Raw genomic sequence first — 14761 nt, forward strand, 5'->3', positions numbered from 1 at the left:
AGCAGGGTATTCTTTTATTATTATTATTATTATTACTGTAAAGGCCATCCTATTCATCACATCAGCTCTCAGTCTAAAATTTGGCAGGATTTATTCAGAAGAGGTAGCTCTGCCAGTAAAACTCATCCAGTCCTGCCCCAACACTGAGGGGAGGGGAGTTATAGAAGTTTCCTTTTAAAAATCTAACTCTTAAATGTTGACCAACACAAAAGCCTCTGGGCCTCTAATTTTGCAGGCTTTACCCGCTCTGGAGGGGCTGTTGTGCCTGCAAGTTTTATCTACTTCTATCAAAAATTAAGTGATTGCAATACGGTGCTATACCAGCTGCACTGGCTCCCGGTGGGGTACAGGATCAGGTTTAAGGTGCTGGTTTTAACCTTTAAAGCCCTATACGGCCTAGGACCCTCGTACCTACGGGACCTCTCCTGGTATGTCCCACAGAGGAACCTACAGTCTTCAAACAAAAACATCCTGAAGGTCCCAGGCCACAGGGAGGTTAGGCTGGCCTCAACCAGAGCCGGGGCTTTTTTGGCTGTGGCTCCAATCTGGTGGAATGCTCTGTCACAAGAGACTAGGGCCCTGCGGGACTTGACATCTTTCCACAGGGCCTGCAAGACAGAGCTGTTCCACCAGGCCTTTGGTCAGGGCACAGCCTGACTCCCTCCTTTGGCAATCTTCACAGAACTTTAGCCTAATGGTTGCCATCAATTTGATTTGAATTAATTTTATAATGAAATGATTTTAGAATGTTGTACTATTTTATTGTTGTTAGCTGCCCTGAGCCCAGCTTTGGCTGGGGAGGGCGGGATATAAATAAAAATTTTTATTATTATTATTATAATACTTAGATATATATTTCCCCAAGCTGAATCGGGTGACCTATGAATGTGCCTTAAACCATGGCAGGGTGTTTTCCAAAATGCGAAGTCATGCTCCAAAGTAAATCTTCTGGTCAGTGCATACTCCTAACGCATGCATACATGTGTGCACACAAGCACACAGGCTATTGATATCCATTGCCTCATTTTCTTCTTATTTCTCATCGTGCCTCCATCCTTTCTCCATTTAGAATGGCTTTTTAAAAATACAGAGAGGCTGTGGGTGCCTGGATTGCAAAAGTCCTAATTATATATGTACACTAGGAAGCAAGATTCAGAGAGTTACTGTGCCTCTGTGCCTCACTTCCAAAGGTCGGGACACACTCAGGTTACCAGCCTTTGTGCCATCTGTAGGAAGTACCCTGAGTCATAAGGGAAGGTTGTCTTACAGCCCTGGCTCCTGCTTAGAATCTCCTTTCCCTGCTGCACAATTCAAATCAAGGGTAAGACCAAATACCGTAATTGTAGCTGGTTTCGTAACAGCCTCAAAATATATCCTAATGGCCAAATTAGATAAGGCTAGTAGAAAGGAGTTAAGCACATGTTCCTCTTTGATCTCCTTTAATTTTCTCCCTGCCCCCAGCAGCTTGATTTTTCCCTCTTCCTTTGATACTTCTTATTAGAGACAGAAACATCTTTAATGGTTTTACATTTCTGGAAGCATTTCTGGTGTTTTTGTTTGTTTTTTACAGAGGTGCTTTTTTAAAAAATTGATAATAACATGTTGGACACAATACCTTTTCTTTATCAGCTCTGTTTAACTGGTGTATTTGTAGACTAGCTACGCACAGCTTTCCCATGCCGGAGGAGAGATAAAAGGAAAGAGTTCATTACGCTGAAGCATTTTCATAAAAGTGGTATGAGCCGAGTCTAAATCACCCTGGGTTTGGATTGGCAGAAGCGATGGAAGCCTATGATGGTGAGGATGGTTGTGTTTGGTAGAATGTATTGATGGATGTGTGAGTGGAGATGAATGGGAAAAGATGGAGAGCCTCTGTATGTGCACATGTGTGGCTTGTTGGTGTGCTGAGTGATAGGGAAATAGTGTTTTGTCAGTGATGAATGATGAGAAGAGCGAAATAAGGCTGTGGAAAATGGGATGATGAGCCATTCCGCTAGGGGTGAAGAGAGATGGGGAGAAAATCATCGTGTGTTTACTGGGGTAAACAGGTCAATGGATAGACCTATAAAGGCATTTAGAGGGCAGTTGATCAGGGAGGAGGGTTCCCAGAATATGGGGATCCAAAATAAGTTTATTATACCACATATGCTCTTATTTTCTGGCTGATGTTCACTTCCCCACCCCCCTTTCTCATGTGTGGAAATGTTCAGTTTTGACCTTGTTACTGTAGCAGAGACCACATGTGGTTTAAGGCTGCAGCTGCCACCATGTGGAGTACTGGGACCTTGGCGACCAGGGCTCAAATCCCCATTTGGCTCACTGGGTGACCTTGGGCCAGTCACTGCCTGTCAGCTTAAACCTACCTCACAGGATTGTTTTAAGGATTAAACGAGGAGGGGGAAGAACCATGTATGCCACCTTGAGCTCTTTGGCAAAAAACAGGGGGGGACTATAAAGGCAATAAATAAATACTACAAATAATAATTAAGAAAAGAGCAGAAGTGGGGACATGTACCAAGAGCCCCTAAAGGAGCAAATGGAGGCAGGAGGATTTCTGGGCAGGAATTGTCCATCACTTAAGAGGACTGCCTCAGTAAAGCACAACTGACAGATTTCTGGGCTCCATTCTCCCCACCCAGGACTTCAAAGGCAAGGGTTCTGTTCCCAAGGCTCTCCCCACCCCTTTCATTATGCCTTCCCCAACCTGGCCCTGTCCATATATTTATGTTAAATAAATGAAAATAAAATAATAATGATGATACCCAACCAAGTCGTACTCAGAGTAGGACCCCTAAAAAAAATTAAAAATCAATGGACTTCAGTGACTCAAGTCACACTACTGGGTGTGATGAATGTTGAGTATAGCCTTATGTATTTTGGGGTGTGTGCAAGTATGGAATAAAATATAGCCTTGTATAAAATTTCCCCAAAGGTACAAATTTCGTCAAACTTTATTGATACACTGCACAATCACAACCATCTCTTATTCTTCCTGAATTAGAAAAGGTTACAACTACAATGTAACATGCACAAAATTCAGGTAGTATATTCACCCTTTTTAATACGATTATTGACAGGAAAAAGAGACTTGATCTTGTTTGCTTTAAGAGATCAAAAAAATAAATTTTAAAAGTTTTTTCTAGAAGGCGGACAGAATAAAATAAAATTAAAATAAAAAAAAGCCTTTGAAAACTTCCATTTGATTTTTCTCTTTTTTCTCATTAAAGCATTTTAACACTGATAATTGATTTACTACTTTGCTTATTTTTTTAGTTTTCTTTTTTTAAAAGGATAAAATTGTGTGAAAACATTGTTCACGCCCATAGCTTTGACACAGCTGGAAGAATTGCACCATTGATAAGTCACAGAAGAACGTGTAAGTCTAGCAAAGATAAGGACTCTGAAATCTGACAGGTTAACGGTTTCATACACCCAACATGTTTTCCTCACAATTGCACTTATACATTGCACAAGTAACTTGAATGATTCCCCCCACCCCCTTAAAAACAAAAATCTCCCCAGTAGCTGCAAACAGAAGCAATTATTCAATTACGGGTCTTATTTTTGTTTGCTTAACTTAGAAGAGTGAGTGGTGTGGCTTCATCAGGGCTAAGGGAGAGTCTCCATCATGAAACTGTGTGTGGTGGGGAGCCATAGTCAATGTCCTTGATGCATAGGACCAGGCGTCAACATTGTTTGCTTTTGAGACAGATCTGTTTAATTTTCCCTTTAGTTGTCTTGGCCTTAAATCTAGCAGGTTGGCTTGGGTTTTGTTTTGTTTTGTTTTAAGCAGACCTGAACAAAATCTGACACACTTGTTTTGCTCAGTCATCTTTCCTAGGCATGGGAGCTCCTGAGCGCATGTCGGGCTTCCCCATTCATTTCACTCGAGGGAGCAGACCCAAAAGAATATTTCAGTGCACAGAATAAACCCTTATGAACTGAAAGGGGAACACCATATGTGCAGGAAAGCTCTGTGCATCTATGATTGCACAGGGATCTACAGTCAGGGTGAATGCAGATTTACGAAATATGCAAGTTTTAGGGAATATGACCAAGCCTTTATCCGGAAGCGTTGGCTACTTATATTCCAATCCGGTTTGCATGCAACAGCTCTGAGGATGTTCACAGAGCTCCACATGAGCTTTCATGGAGCCTCACATGCACACAGAAACCTCCATGAAGCTTTGGGTTGCAGCCTTAATGGATAATATACATAGGTCAAATGTATTCTTCTATGCTTCTAAAACTGCAGAGAGCGTTTGTCCTCGAATGAATGTAGAGCGGACTTTGGCATTTATTTGTTTTTAAAAGGCTTGTTCTCAGATGCCATTAGGTATAATGCTTGCCATTTATAAAGGTTATTTGGAACTCCCCCTTTTGCTTGTTTATGTGTGCATGGAGGGGAATTTGTACATAATTTTTCCTTTTAGTTCCCCAAATCTAGAAACACACAAATGGCTTAAACCTTTGCTGTTGGTGGTGGTAAAGCATATAGATCAGAAGCTGTCACGGTGTGAAGTCTTTGGCTTTCCCTTTCTCCAAGCCTCTCCATGGTGAGAGGCAAAGACTGTCGTTTCGGCAGTAAGGAGCAGTTCTTCCACAAGGCTGTTGCACCCCTTTCCTTGGTGCAGAAAGGAGCGTGTTCAATGTGCATCCACAGCTTTCTGAAATTGCTGCTCATGGATGCTCAGAAGATGCATTTGAGAAGATTCTTCTTCGGGAGGAGGATTGACCACTGCATCATCTTAATCAGGAACTCTAGCCATCAGGCATATGTGTAGAATGCAGTCTTCTGCTCACATTGCCAGTTTTCATGAGGATTTTAAGAAAGACACCACAATTTTGCTGTACCAAACTTTGTTGCAAACTTCCTCTATTATTTTGTTGTTGTTGTTGTTGTTGTTGTTGTTGTTGCATTCCTTGTTAATAAGCACCAGGAGACCATTCCTTATTATTTTTATTGGCAGCAAAGAAAGGAAGTTGGCTGTTTTTGACCTACAATTTCTTGTCTCTCCGTGTGTGTGTTTAAAAAATGTTGAGGTGTTAGTATTATTCGGTTGAAAATAATCTAAGTTGCATATGTATTATTAAAATCATAGAACCATAGAACTGTAGAGTTGGAAAAGACCCCAAGGGCAATCTAGTCCAACCACCTGCAATGCAGGAATCACAGCTAAATAATCCTTGACAGATAGCCAGCCAACCTCTGTTGAAAAACATCAAGTAAAGGAAAGTTCACCCCATTCCAAGCTACTCTGTTCCACTGCCAAATAGGTCTTACCACAAGAAAGTTCCTCCTAATGCTTAGTCAGAATCTCCTTTCTTGTAATTTATATCTGCTGGTTTGGGCCCTTCCCTCTAGAACAGCAGAAAACAGGCTTGTTCCATGTGACAGCCCTTCAGATACTTGAAGATGGCTATTATTATTTCCCCACACACACATACAAAATGCCTTGTGGCACATTGACATTAAGCCTGATTCTAACACAGGTGTCTCTTGGAGATTTATATAGTATGGGTAGATCCACACCAGCCATTGAAAGAACATTCAATACACATGACTTCCTCCAAAGAATCACAGTAACTGAAGTTTCCCCTCGCAGAGCTATAATTTGCAGTTCCCCCAGTCCCCAGGATTCTTTGGGGGAAAGGTGTATGCTTAAAATGTGTGTTAGATGTGCTTTAAATGAACAGTGTGGCTCAGCCCTATATTTCCGCTTTCTTGGGGAGGATAATTTTTGGAAGATGCCAAAGCATCTTCCTGAAGCAATTCGGCATGATCTTCATACATAAGTGAGGTTCACACTGCCCTTCAACTTCTCACATGCTATCTGCATTATCAGTTTGGACAAGGATAAATGATTTGTATTGCAAACAAGCATTCTGGCCAATGCAGCCTTTGCATTCCCATTATGAATAGTGGCAATCAACTAACCTGTCCTGTCAAGTGAAAGGATTTCCACTTGTGCAATGGGACTTTTGCCCCTCTCCTCCTCCCGTGCACATCCCACAGGCTCCCCAAACCTGCTCTGGAAGGATGGGAGGACCCTTTGAACAGATTTTAAGTGTATGTGGGGGGAGGGGGGATCCTTGTGTTGATAGGATGTGCTGCACAGTTCAGTGGCAGATCCTCTGCAAAGTAGTCCCAGGCTCTCTCTCATACACACATCTCTAGATAGGGTCAGAAAAGTCTACATTTGCACCATGTATTTAAAGCACTATGATGCAACTTTAAACAGTCATGGCTTCCCACAAAGAATATTGGGAGCTTTGATTTTTTGAGATTGCTGGAGGTTTTTAGGAGAGACCCCTTAACACCCCCCAAAAAGAAAACTACAATTCCCCAAGTTCCTGTGATGAGGGATTGGTTGTTAAACCACTCTGGGAAGGGAACAAGGGGGTCTCCTGTCACCTCACAGAACCCTTACAAACTAGCGCTCCCAGATATCACGACCATTTAAAGTGGTATCATAGTGCTTCAAGCAGTGAAGGCAGTGAAGGCTGCCAAAGACTCCTGTCTGAAACTTTGGAGAACCACTCCTAATCACTGTGAAGGCAATACAAAACTTTTTTCTTAGTATAAGGCAACTTCCAATGTTTCACAGCAGAAGGGCCTCATTAAGCCTCAGATGTGAAGCCTCCTCCAACAAATGGAAGTTACTAGGATTCGTGCTGTTCACAGCTAACTTATCCTATTGATTTCAGTGAGACTAAAGTGACTATGATTAGGATCAATGGCTGCAATCCTGGGTCCAGCTACTCATACAAAGTCTCACTGAAGTGAATGTGCACAGGCAACTGCACTTGGGTTCATTCACAACCAACGGACATGACTTACCAAGTGCTGGTGCTGCACAATCTCCATTCATTTCAGTGAAGCCAGACTGGAAGCTTCCTGCAAGGCCTTGCTGATGTGAATGGAGGCCCATGTTTGCTGCGCCACTCCCAGTCACAGCTAAGCTTTGTATTATTATTATTATTTATTAAATTTGTATACCACCCTTAATCTGCAGATCTCAGGGTACCAGAGGGCCAGTGCATAGAGCTGTCCAACCCTCAAAACACACATTTCTCTTAAAGAACTTTGTTCTGAATGCATCCAGATAATATTTGCAAACACCATGCATCAGGCACTTAATTTTAACGGCTATCAGGCAAATTTAGTACATGGTGAATCACCAGTTCTTCAGTGCACATGGTTCTGGAAGGAATTATCCACTTTCCTTACAGAAAACTTCCAACTGAACTTCATCATTGTCATCATCATTTGAAGGTAGAGGTTCTCCTCAATCCTTCCACTTAGTTCCAGCCCTCCTCCATGAGGCTTGCAGGACATTCTAAGACAAGGTTACCAGAGACTGGCGTGCAAAATCAACACAATGCTCGCAGAATAGAATTGCCTGGGATTAGCTTTCTAGAGCTGATTGCTCAGCGAAACTTCAATATTTAAACCCTCAGGAGTTTCCCAGCAGGATTTTAAATATAATGTATTTCCCTAGCCTGTTTCTGAAAGTTACAATGTCTCTTCCACCCACAACTCTGTTACAGTCAGTCATCCTTTTGGGACTAATGGCGCTCTGTGTCTCCAGGTTTACACCAATTCTGTCCAAGGAACAAGAGGTCCTAGAATTCTATCTAGTGACTTCCAGAGCCAGTTCAAGCACAACAGTTCTTATGCTTAGGTCTACTTTGACAACTAGGAACATAGCTGAAGAACCACTAATACACACCACTAATAAAACAATCCAGTAGACTCAACCTGTTGCTGGAGTCATAACAAGTCAAATATCTCCCACATCCTTAGAGGCTAGATAGTGAAAGGCCATCTCCATCATAAGCATGAAATGGCATCTAGCTGAGTTTTTACTTCATCCAGCAAAGCATTTCCTGCTGGGGCACAAAACTATTTTGCATTAAAAGACACTGCTGCAAATTCCTTATAGAGATTCAATCAGCATCCCAATGGCTTGTGATTTTGCTCTCTTCATAGTAACATGCTTCTGCACAGCCTTCCAGTTAAGGTGCTTTTCCTTCCTTCCTTAGAAGGTATTGTGTGTGTGTGTGTGTGTGTGTGTGTGTGTGTGTGTATGTTTGTGTGTGTGTTGAGCTACGCTGCTCCATCATTCCACTATTGGAAGGACCGCATATGCTAAAATTGACAGAACAACAAAAACATGTTCAGAAGCCGTATGCGCCAATTCTCTCTCTTATCTCCCTTCCTTTCCCCCACCCCCCATAAATGCTGACTACTACATCTCCATTTCTTGATACGTGAAGGAAAGCTTGCTACTTTCAGCAGAAAAAAAATAAGCTATGGGAAGCAAAGGCTGTACATTCAATAATAATGCATTTATGGTGGATTTGTGTTCATCATTCATGTCAAAGCAAAGTCTGAGCCTTTCAACCTGTTTTGCTTAAAAAAATGAATATACCACCCAAATGTTTAGTCTTGTTTTACATCATTCGTGTTTTACATGTATAGATAATCTAGACACCTTGAATCATCCAGGTAGACCCATTGGGAATCAACACCAGTCACTTGCCTTCCACAAGGTCATTTTAGTGTTCCCAAGACGTGGCTGTTAGCAGCTCAGTACAGCAGGCATCATACTTCCTTACTGCTTTTGGGACTTCCAGTCTTGACTTGACTTCCAGTCTTGACTTGTACAGGATGGTCTCAAGACCATCATTCTATGGGGAAAGTTGTCTAAGAGGGAAAAAAAATGTAGCATGGGTAAACCGTTGTTACTAGTTCTTCCATCTCTTTCCCCACCTATATGCATAACAGAGGAAACAGCATAAATTTGACAGAGAGCTAATTGGTTCCCCCACACAGCTGGTCTTCATAAAATCATGTGTATTTACTCTATTCATCCCCATTTGTCCTACTCAGTCCTGGGGCAAGATCTGAAATGGGCAATGTTTGATTTAAAGAGCGTTGACCTGTTGATAGTATATCTCTCTAAATCAACCTTGGTAGATGTCTGTCGTTGTCATGCTTTCAGTCCACAAAATAGATTCCAAAGACATCACGTCCCAGAAAAATAGATTCCTGCACTCCTTGTTGGCACCAGGACTCCTTCTCTGCCACCACCTCTGTTGTTGTTTGGGCAGAAGTGGCTCTCCGTGGTAGGTCATGTCCTGCACCCGTCAGGCAAGGAGTGGGCAGTGCCAGAAATTTCAGAAACTGAGTCCTCAGAGTGAAATGGAACTTTTGACAATGTGATCCATTGCTTGGCTTTAGCAAATAGTGACCTGAAAGATCCCCCAACCTTTTTTTTTTTTTTTTTTTTTTTTTTTTAGGGCTCAGAGGAGAGCCTCAGAGATGCAGGAAATCATGGTTTTCTTGATTTCTCCTTCCCATTTCCTTTCCCCTCCCCTTCAATGTTAATTAAATACTTGGAAAGAGTTGGTGCTCAATTCCCCCCTGCTCAAAAGGTTCTTAAACAAATGCCAGGTGAATGTCCCAATAAACTAGCAAAGGAATTGCTCCCCCACGCCCATTGGCAGCTTTTGATGGGATGGACTTGTCAGTGGACAAAGCGGATGGCAGGGCAAATTTGGGCTGGAGAGATGATGTGCCAAATCTATTTTAAAGCCCATATGCGAAAGAATATTGGGAGCACTGTAATAAATGGTAGAATACTCCCCCCCCCCCAAAAAAAAATCACAATGTCATCTTTAGTGAATTACTTTTAAGGCAATGCTTAGAACTGCAAAAATTTAGTTAGGGACACGTTTATGCCATTTTAAGGCGAGGATATGAGGAGGCGTAAAAACCAATGATTTCCGCATAAGCGTATCTGGCAAAGTGCTACTGAATGCTATGCCTTTGTGGTCACAATTCTCTTTGATTTTATAATGTACCCTATTTGTTTATCTGTGCCACTGGTTCTGGACCCTATGTGAATTGCCCCTCAATGTCCTCCTTTTACAGAAAAGGCACCCCCTCCCAAAAAAAAGAGAGACGAGGCTCCCACAAAATTTCAAAATAATAATGGGTTAAATTATGAGGAATTTAAATGTTGACTACATGAAGGTGTGACTCAATAAAGGTGATTATACTGATGGATGGGTGGAAGTGCAGATGGGGAACAGAGGAGAAGATATTCGTATTAAAAAGGAGGGGGGGACTCCAGATAATTACATTGATAGATTGATAAATATGGCAAATATATGGCTGGAAAGGCAGATGGATGGATAATTAGATGGATGGATAATTAGATGGATGGGTGAATGGGCAGAACAGTGGTATGATTATACTGATAAATGGGAGACGCATGACTTGCTGTTCTGTCAATTTATCGAGATTGAGGAGTCACTCTGAGTTTAAAAAGAGGGGAGAGGAAGCCGGGCACACCCTGGGCTTCCTTTTCATGTGCTCCCAACAGTGGGGGAAATCTCTGTCTGAATGTGTGAGCGGACCATCGTCCCTCCCAGCCCTCATGCTTCCATATACAATCCATATGCTAGGGTGGGAGGGAATGGGGCAAAAGGATGGCATTGGAGGCAGGGTTGCAACCCCATGAAAACATCCACCCAGACAGAAGCGAGTTGAAACCAGAGTGTAATCGGACACGTAGAAACATGAACAGATATGTACAGTGTTACAAGTAGAAAGAACAATCCTTTTGCTCAAGAGACACAGAGATAATAGGACACTTTTTGACTTGCTTCCCCCCCCTCCCCGACTTCCTGTTGTGCATCATCTCTCAGGACCAAGAGGTCTCATTCTCCTGGGGCAATTTTTGGGGCGGGCTCCACTGAGGATGGTAAAATGAGAGGTTGACATGTTTTCTTTTTCTTTTTAATATATAAATAGGGTATTTTCGAAGGGTGGTGGGGTCAAAGGGAAGGGAAATGAAAACTAATTCTGCTTTTGGGAAATGCCCATGATTGGCCGAACCTGAATGCGTGCTTGACCTGGAACCCAGCTGGTCCTCCCCCTCCCCTTGCCCTTCCGGCAGTATGTTCAAGCTGTAGACGGCTGTTGCTGTTTCTTAACCCCCTCCCACCCCCCAGCAGTGTGGATGGTTAAAAGTCTGTGGTGTGGGAGAAGCCAGGCGTCATCTGCAAGGACCCTCGCTTTTCTTATCAAAACTTGAGGAGGAAATGAGCAAAGAGGGTGCCTGATAGCCAGAGGCAGGCCATCGCTCTGGAAGCTGCATTGTTGCCATCGTGGACTGCTCCTGGGCCTGGATCAAGTGAGACAAGAGAGAGAGAGAGGTAGAGAAGCTGGTTATTATTTCAAGGATAAAGGGGTGGAGGGCCATAGCTCAGTGGTAGAACATCTGCTCTGAAAACAGAAGGTCCCAGGTTCAATCCCCAGCATCTCTAGATAGAGTTGAGAGACACTCCTGCCTTAACTCATGGAGAGCTACTGCCAGTTATGTGTAGACAGTTCTGAGCAACATGGACCAATGGTTTTGACTCAGTATAAGGCAGTGTTCCTATGTATTCAGGAGACAGAGAATTCAAGTATTTTTCAAAAGTGTTGGAAGGAGTGTCTGGGATGGACAGTGCTGGTTCCAGGTTTGGGGTGGGGGCCTTGGGTAGAATGATTTCAGGGACACTCCCCTCCAATATCAAAGCAGTGCCTCCTCCTTTGTTTGACACACTGAAAGTCCTCAGCTGTACTGCTGTGATAGGAACTTGCGTGAGATTCATTTACAACTCATTCTCACATAGGACCTACTTCAGAAGTAACATTAGCCCATAGTTTAGCAGTATGAGAGCATGCTTCTGTGCTGCTGCTGCTTCATCTCTCCTCCTCCAGCATGCCTGTGATGAGGAATTGTTTGATTCCTGGTTTAGCTAACCATGGTTTATAGTTACATGTGAAAGGGGCAAACTCTGGTTAGTTCATAAAGTTTAAACTCTACAAACTAAGGTTTGTTGAAATATACCAGGATCAAACCATGATTTCTGATCCTGGCTTGTTCCAACAAACAGAGTTCCCTATTCAGACATAATGAGGAATGCCAGGACGCAGATATTTTCATTTTCTTTCTTGGGGCCATACTAGAAGAGAGGATATTCCATGAGTGCAAGGTTGCATTCAGACACGGGGAATACTGCATTAGTTGTCCTGATTATAATGCTGGCACGTCTGTCTCTTTTTCTAAGGTTCCATTTACACTGCAGTACCTGTTGTGCTATGGAACTGTGGCTATGCTAAATTCCATTCACACCACTGGGTGTGGTGTGAGCCAACTACAAATGTCACTGGATGGCATCATGACTCCCCCACCCTTTCTGCACATGCATTCTTCCATTGCCCCATGATTGCTCCATGAAAAGAGCAGTAAAGTACTTTATCCTGGTATATTGCTCCACATTTTGTCACTTTGCACTCATTATGTTGTGTATTAAGGGGGCTGCAAATGGATTTCCCCTACCTGGAATCAAATAACATGGAAATGAGCACTAAACATGCACTACATTCCACTACCTTTATGGAAGTGGCTTTTATGTTGTGCGAAAGCTCACATATAACATGAAAATTCGTAGTTAGAAAAACATTGGGGGAAATGGAATAAACTGCCATGTGAATGCAGCCAATGGCTCAGTGTTGCTAATTCATGTAAGATGGACCCAGCAGACAAAAAAAGTAGGCCATAAAGCAAAAACTGCTAATATATAACACTTCTCAGAGTGGCCACACAGAATAAGACAGAAATAAAGATATGTATGGCAAAAGAACAAGCAATCCTACCATAAACAAATGAAACGGCAACAATTTAAAATATAATACAAAGAACTTGGCAGCAGCAAGACATTGAGGGCTTATCAAAAGAGAGGTTTTAAGTTTAAAGGGGGAAAGGGGGTGGGGGGAAAGAGAGGTTTTAAGAGGGAAGGTATTCTAGACCTATAGCACCACCACTAAAAAGGCCTTGCTTTTTGTGCTTGTTGACCAAACAGCCCAAGGTGATGGTATGGAAAGCAAGACCTGCTGAGCTTATTTTAAGGACTGCACCAGTCTCTATGTGGGAAGAGAACTGTCTCTTGCTTTATTGCTCTCTCCAACCTGCTTCTTCCTTACTTTGACTGGAAAGGCAATAAATGGTAGTGCCTGTGCTGGGAAAGGAGGGGGCCACAAAGCATATTTCCCTTTTAAAGGTAAAGGGACCCCTGACCATTAGGTCCAGTCGTGGCCGACTTTGGGGTTGCGGTGCTCATCTTGTTTTATTGGCCGAGGGAGCCGGCGTACAGCTTCCGGATCATGTGGCCAGCATGACTAAGTTGCTTCTGGCGAACCAGAGCAGCCCACGGAAACGCCGTTTACCTTCTCAACGGAGCAGTACCTATTTATCTACTTGCACTTTGAGGTGCTTTCAAACTGCTAGGTTGGCAGGAGCATGGACTGAACAATGGGAGCTCACCCAGTCGCAGGGATTCGAACCGCCGACCTTCTGATCGGCAAGTCCTAGGCTCTGTGGTTTAACCCACAGCGCCATTGTAAATTGGGGATGGGGAACCTGTGGCCCTCAATATGTTGCTGCACTGCAAGTCCCACCGTCCCTCACCACTGAGCATGCTGGTTGGCACCAATGTGAGCTGAAATAAAATAAAAATCTGGAAGGGTACAGGAAGGCTGTTGAGAGATTTGCAAAGCTCACAAGAAACCCTCTCTTGCTAACTTAAGAGCTGCATTGCCCCCAAGCTACCCCCTCCCGCTCCTCACCAATCCCCACTGCAACAATTAGCAACCAAAGAGGCTGGCAACCCTTTGTGCTGATTGATTCATTAATCTGTAATTTTATTGCAACACTGATTGACTCGGAGTCCTGGAATAGAACACATCTGTGCCGAGCTCCTCCCATCTGGAACTCTTTATGAAGTAACTGCTCTTAAATGTTTTACACTCTTGTAGTTTTGTTCTCTAGTGAGTGCTTCCCCCTCCCACCAGCCCCCATCCGTTCCTGTCCCTCCAGTCTCAGTACATGCAAAGCACTGCTTTCGGTTGTTGTTTAACTAGCTGAATGGCACTCGTCTAATTAAAAATTGATAATGACCACAGTGCACGGGTAGACTGCAAAAGGAGACCGCGGCAATACAGGCTTGGATAATGGGACTGCCATTCCTCTTTCCCCTCTTTTTTCTTTAATACCGGGGGATAGTTCCAGTAATGATGCATTGATTTTTATTGCTTCCCTTTAAAAAAAATTTGTATTTCCAGCACACACAGGTTACGAGCGGCTGACTCTTGCTTTTGGGTCTCTGGATCTATAAAGGCAACATCCGGGGCTATGATGGGGATTGCCAACCTGGTGCCCGTGGGCACACATCTACCTGCACAGACCTTCTCAGTGTATCTACATGACAGGTTCCCTCCCCCTGTAAACATAGGTTTGTAAGAGACATTTTATTGTAGCCATTAAAATATGTGGTGACTAGGCTCACATTCACACCATATGTTTAAAGGGCTATACCACTTTGAATAATCATGGCTTCCTCATGAGATTTCTGGAAGGTGCAGTTCATTAAGGGTGCTGAGAGTTCTTAGGAGACCTCCCCATTCCCTATGCAGAATTACAATTCCCAGACTGGCTTAACAACCAATCCTTCCTCACAGGGAACTCTGGGAATTGTAGTTCTGGGAGGGGGAATGAAGGTTCTCCTAACAACTCTCAGCACCAATAACGAACCGCAGCTCCCAGGATTCTTTGGGAGAAGCCATGCCAGTTGAGAGTGTTATCATAGTGCTTTGAATTTATGATGCGAATGTGCCCCCCAAATGTTGGCAAGCCAAAGTTGT

General features: G+C 43.2%; 1 protein-coding gene and 1 long non-coding RNA gene across 5 annotated transcripts in view; one reads left to right on the forward strand and one right to left on the reverse strand.

Annotated features, from left to right (window-relative positions):
- The first annotated feature begins 902 nt into the window (after positions 1-902).
- On the forward strand, positions 903-9657 carry LOC308464379. The gene is made up of 2 exons (XR_013979971.1): positions 903-8076; positions 8111-9657. It is a non-coding gene; the product is annotated as an uncharacterized lncRNA (long non-coding RNA).
- An 896-nt stretch (positions 9658-10553) lies between these two features.
- Positions 10554-14761, reverse strand: part of LOC308464327 (opioid-binding protein/cell adhesion molecule homolog) — a 775089-nt gene continuing 770881 nt past the window's right edge. For all 4 annotated transcript variants that reach the window (XM_080983665.1, XM_080983667.1, XM_080983664.1 and 1 more), the window contains one exon: positions 10554-11198. In XM_080983665.1, the coding sequence (XP_080839791.1) occupies positions 11098-11198 (101 nt within the window). In that variant the 3' untranslated portion in view covers positions 10554-11097. The remainder of the gene's footprint in view (positions 11199-14761) is intronic.

This window comes from Podarcis pityusensis, assembly GCF_964106645.2.
Source record: "Podarcis pityusensis genome assembly, chromosome: 15".
In the NCBI taxonomy this organism is placed as follows: Eukaryota; Metazoa; Chordata; class Lepidosauria; order Squamata; family Lacertidae; genus Podarcis; species Podarcis pityusensis.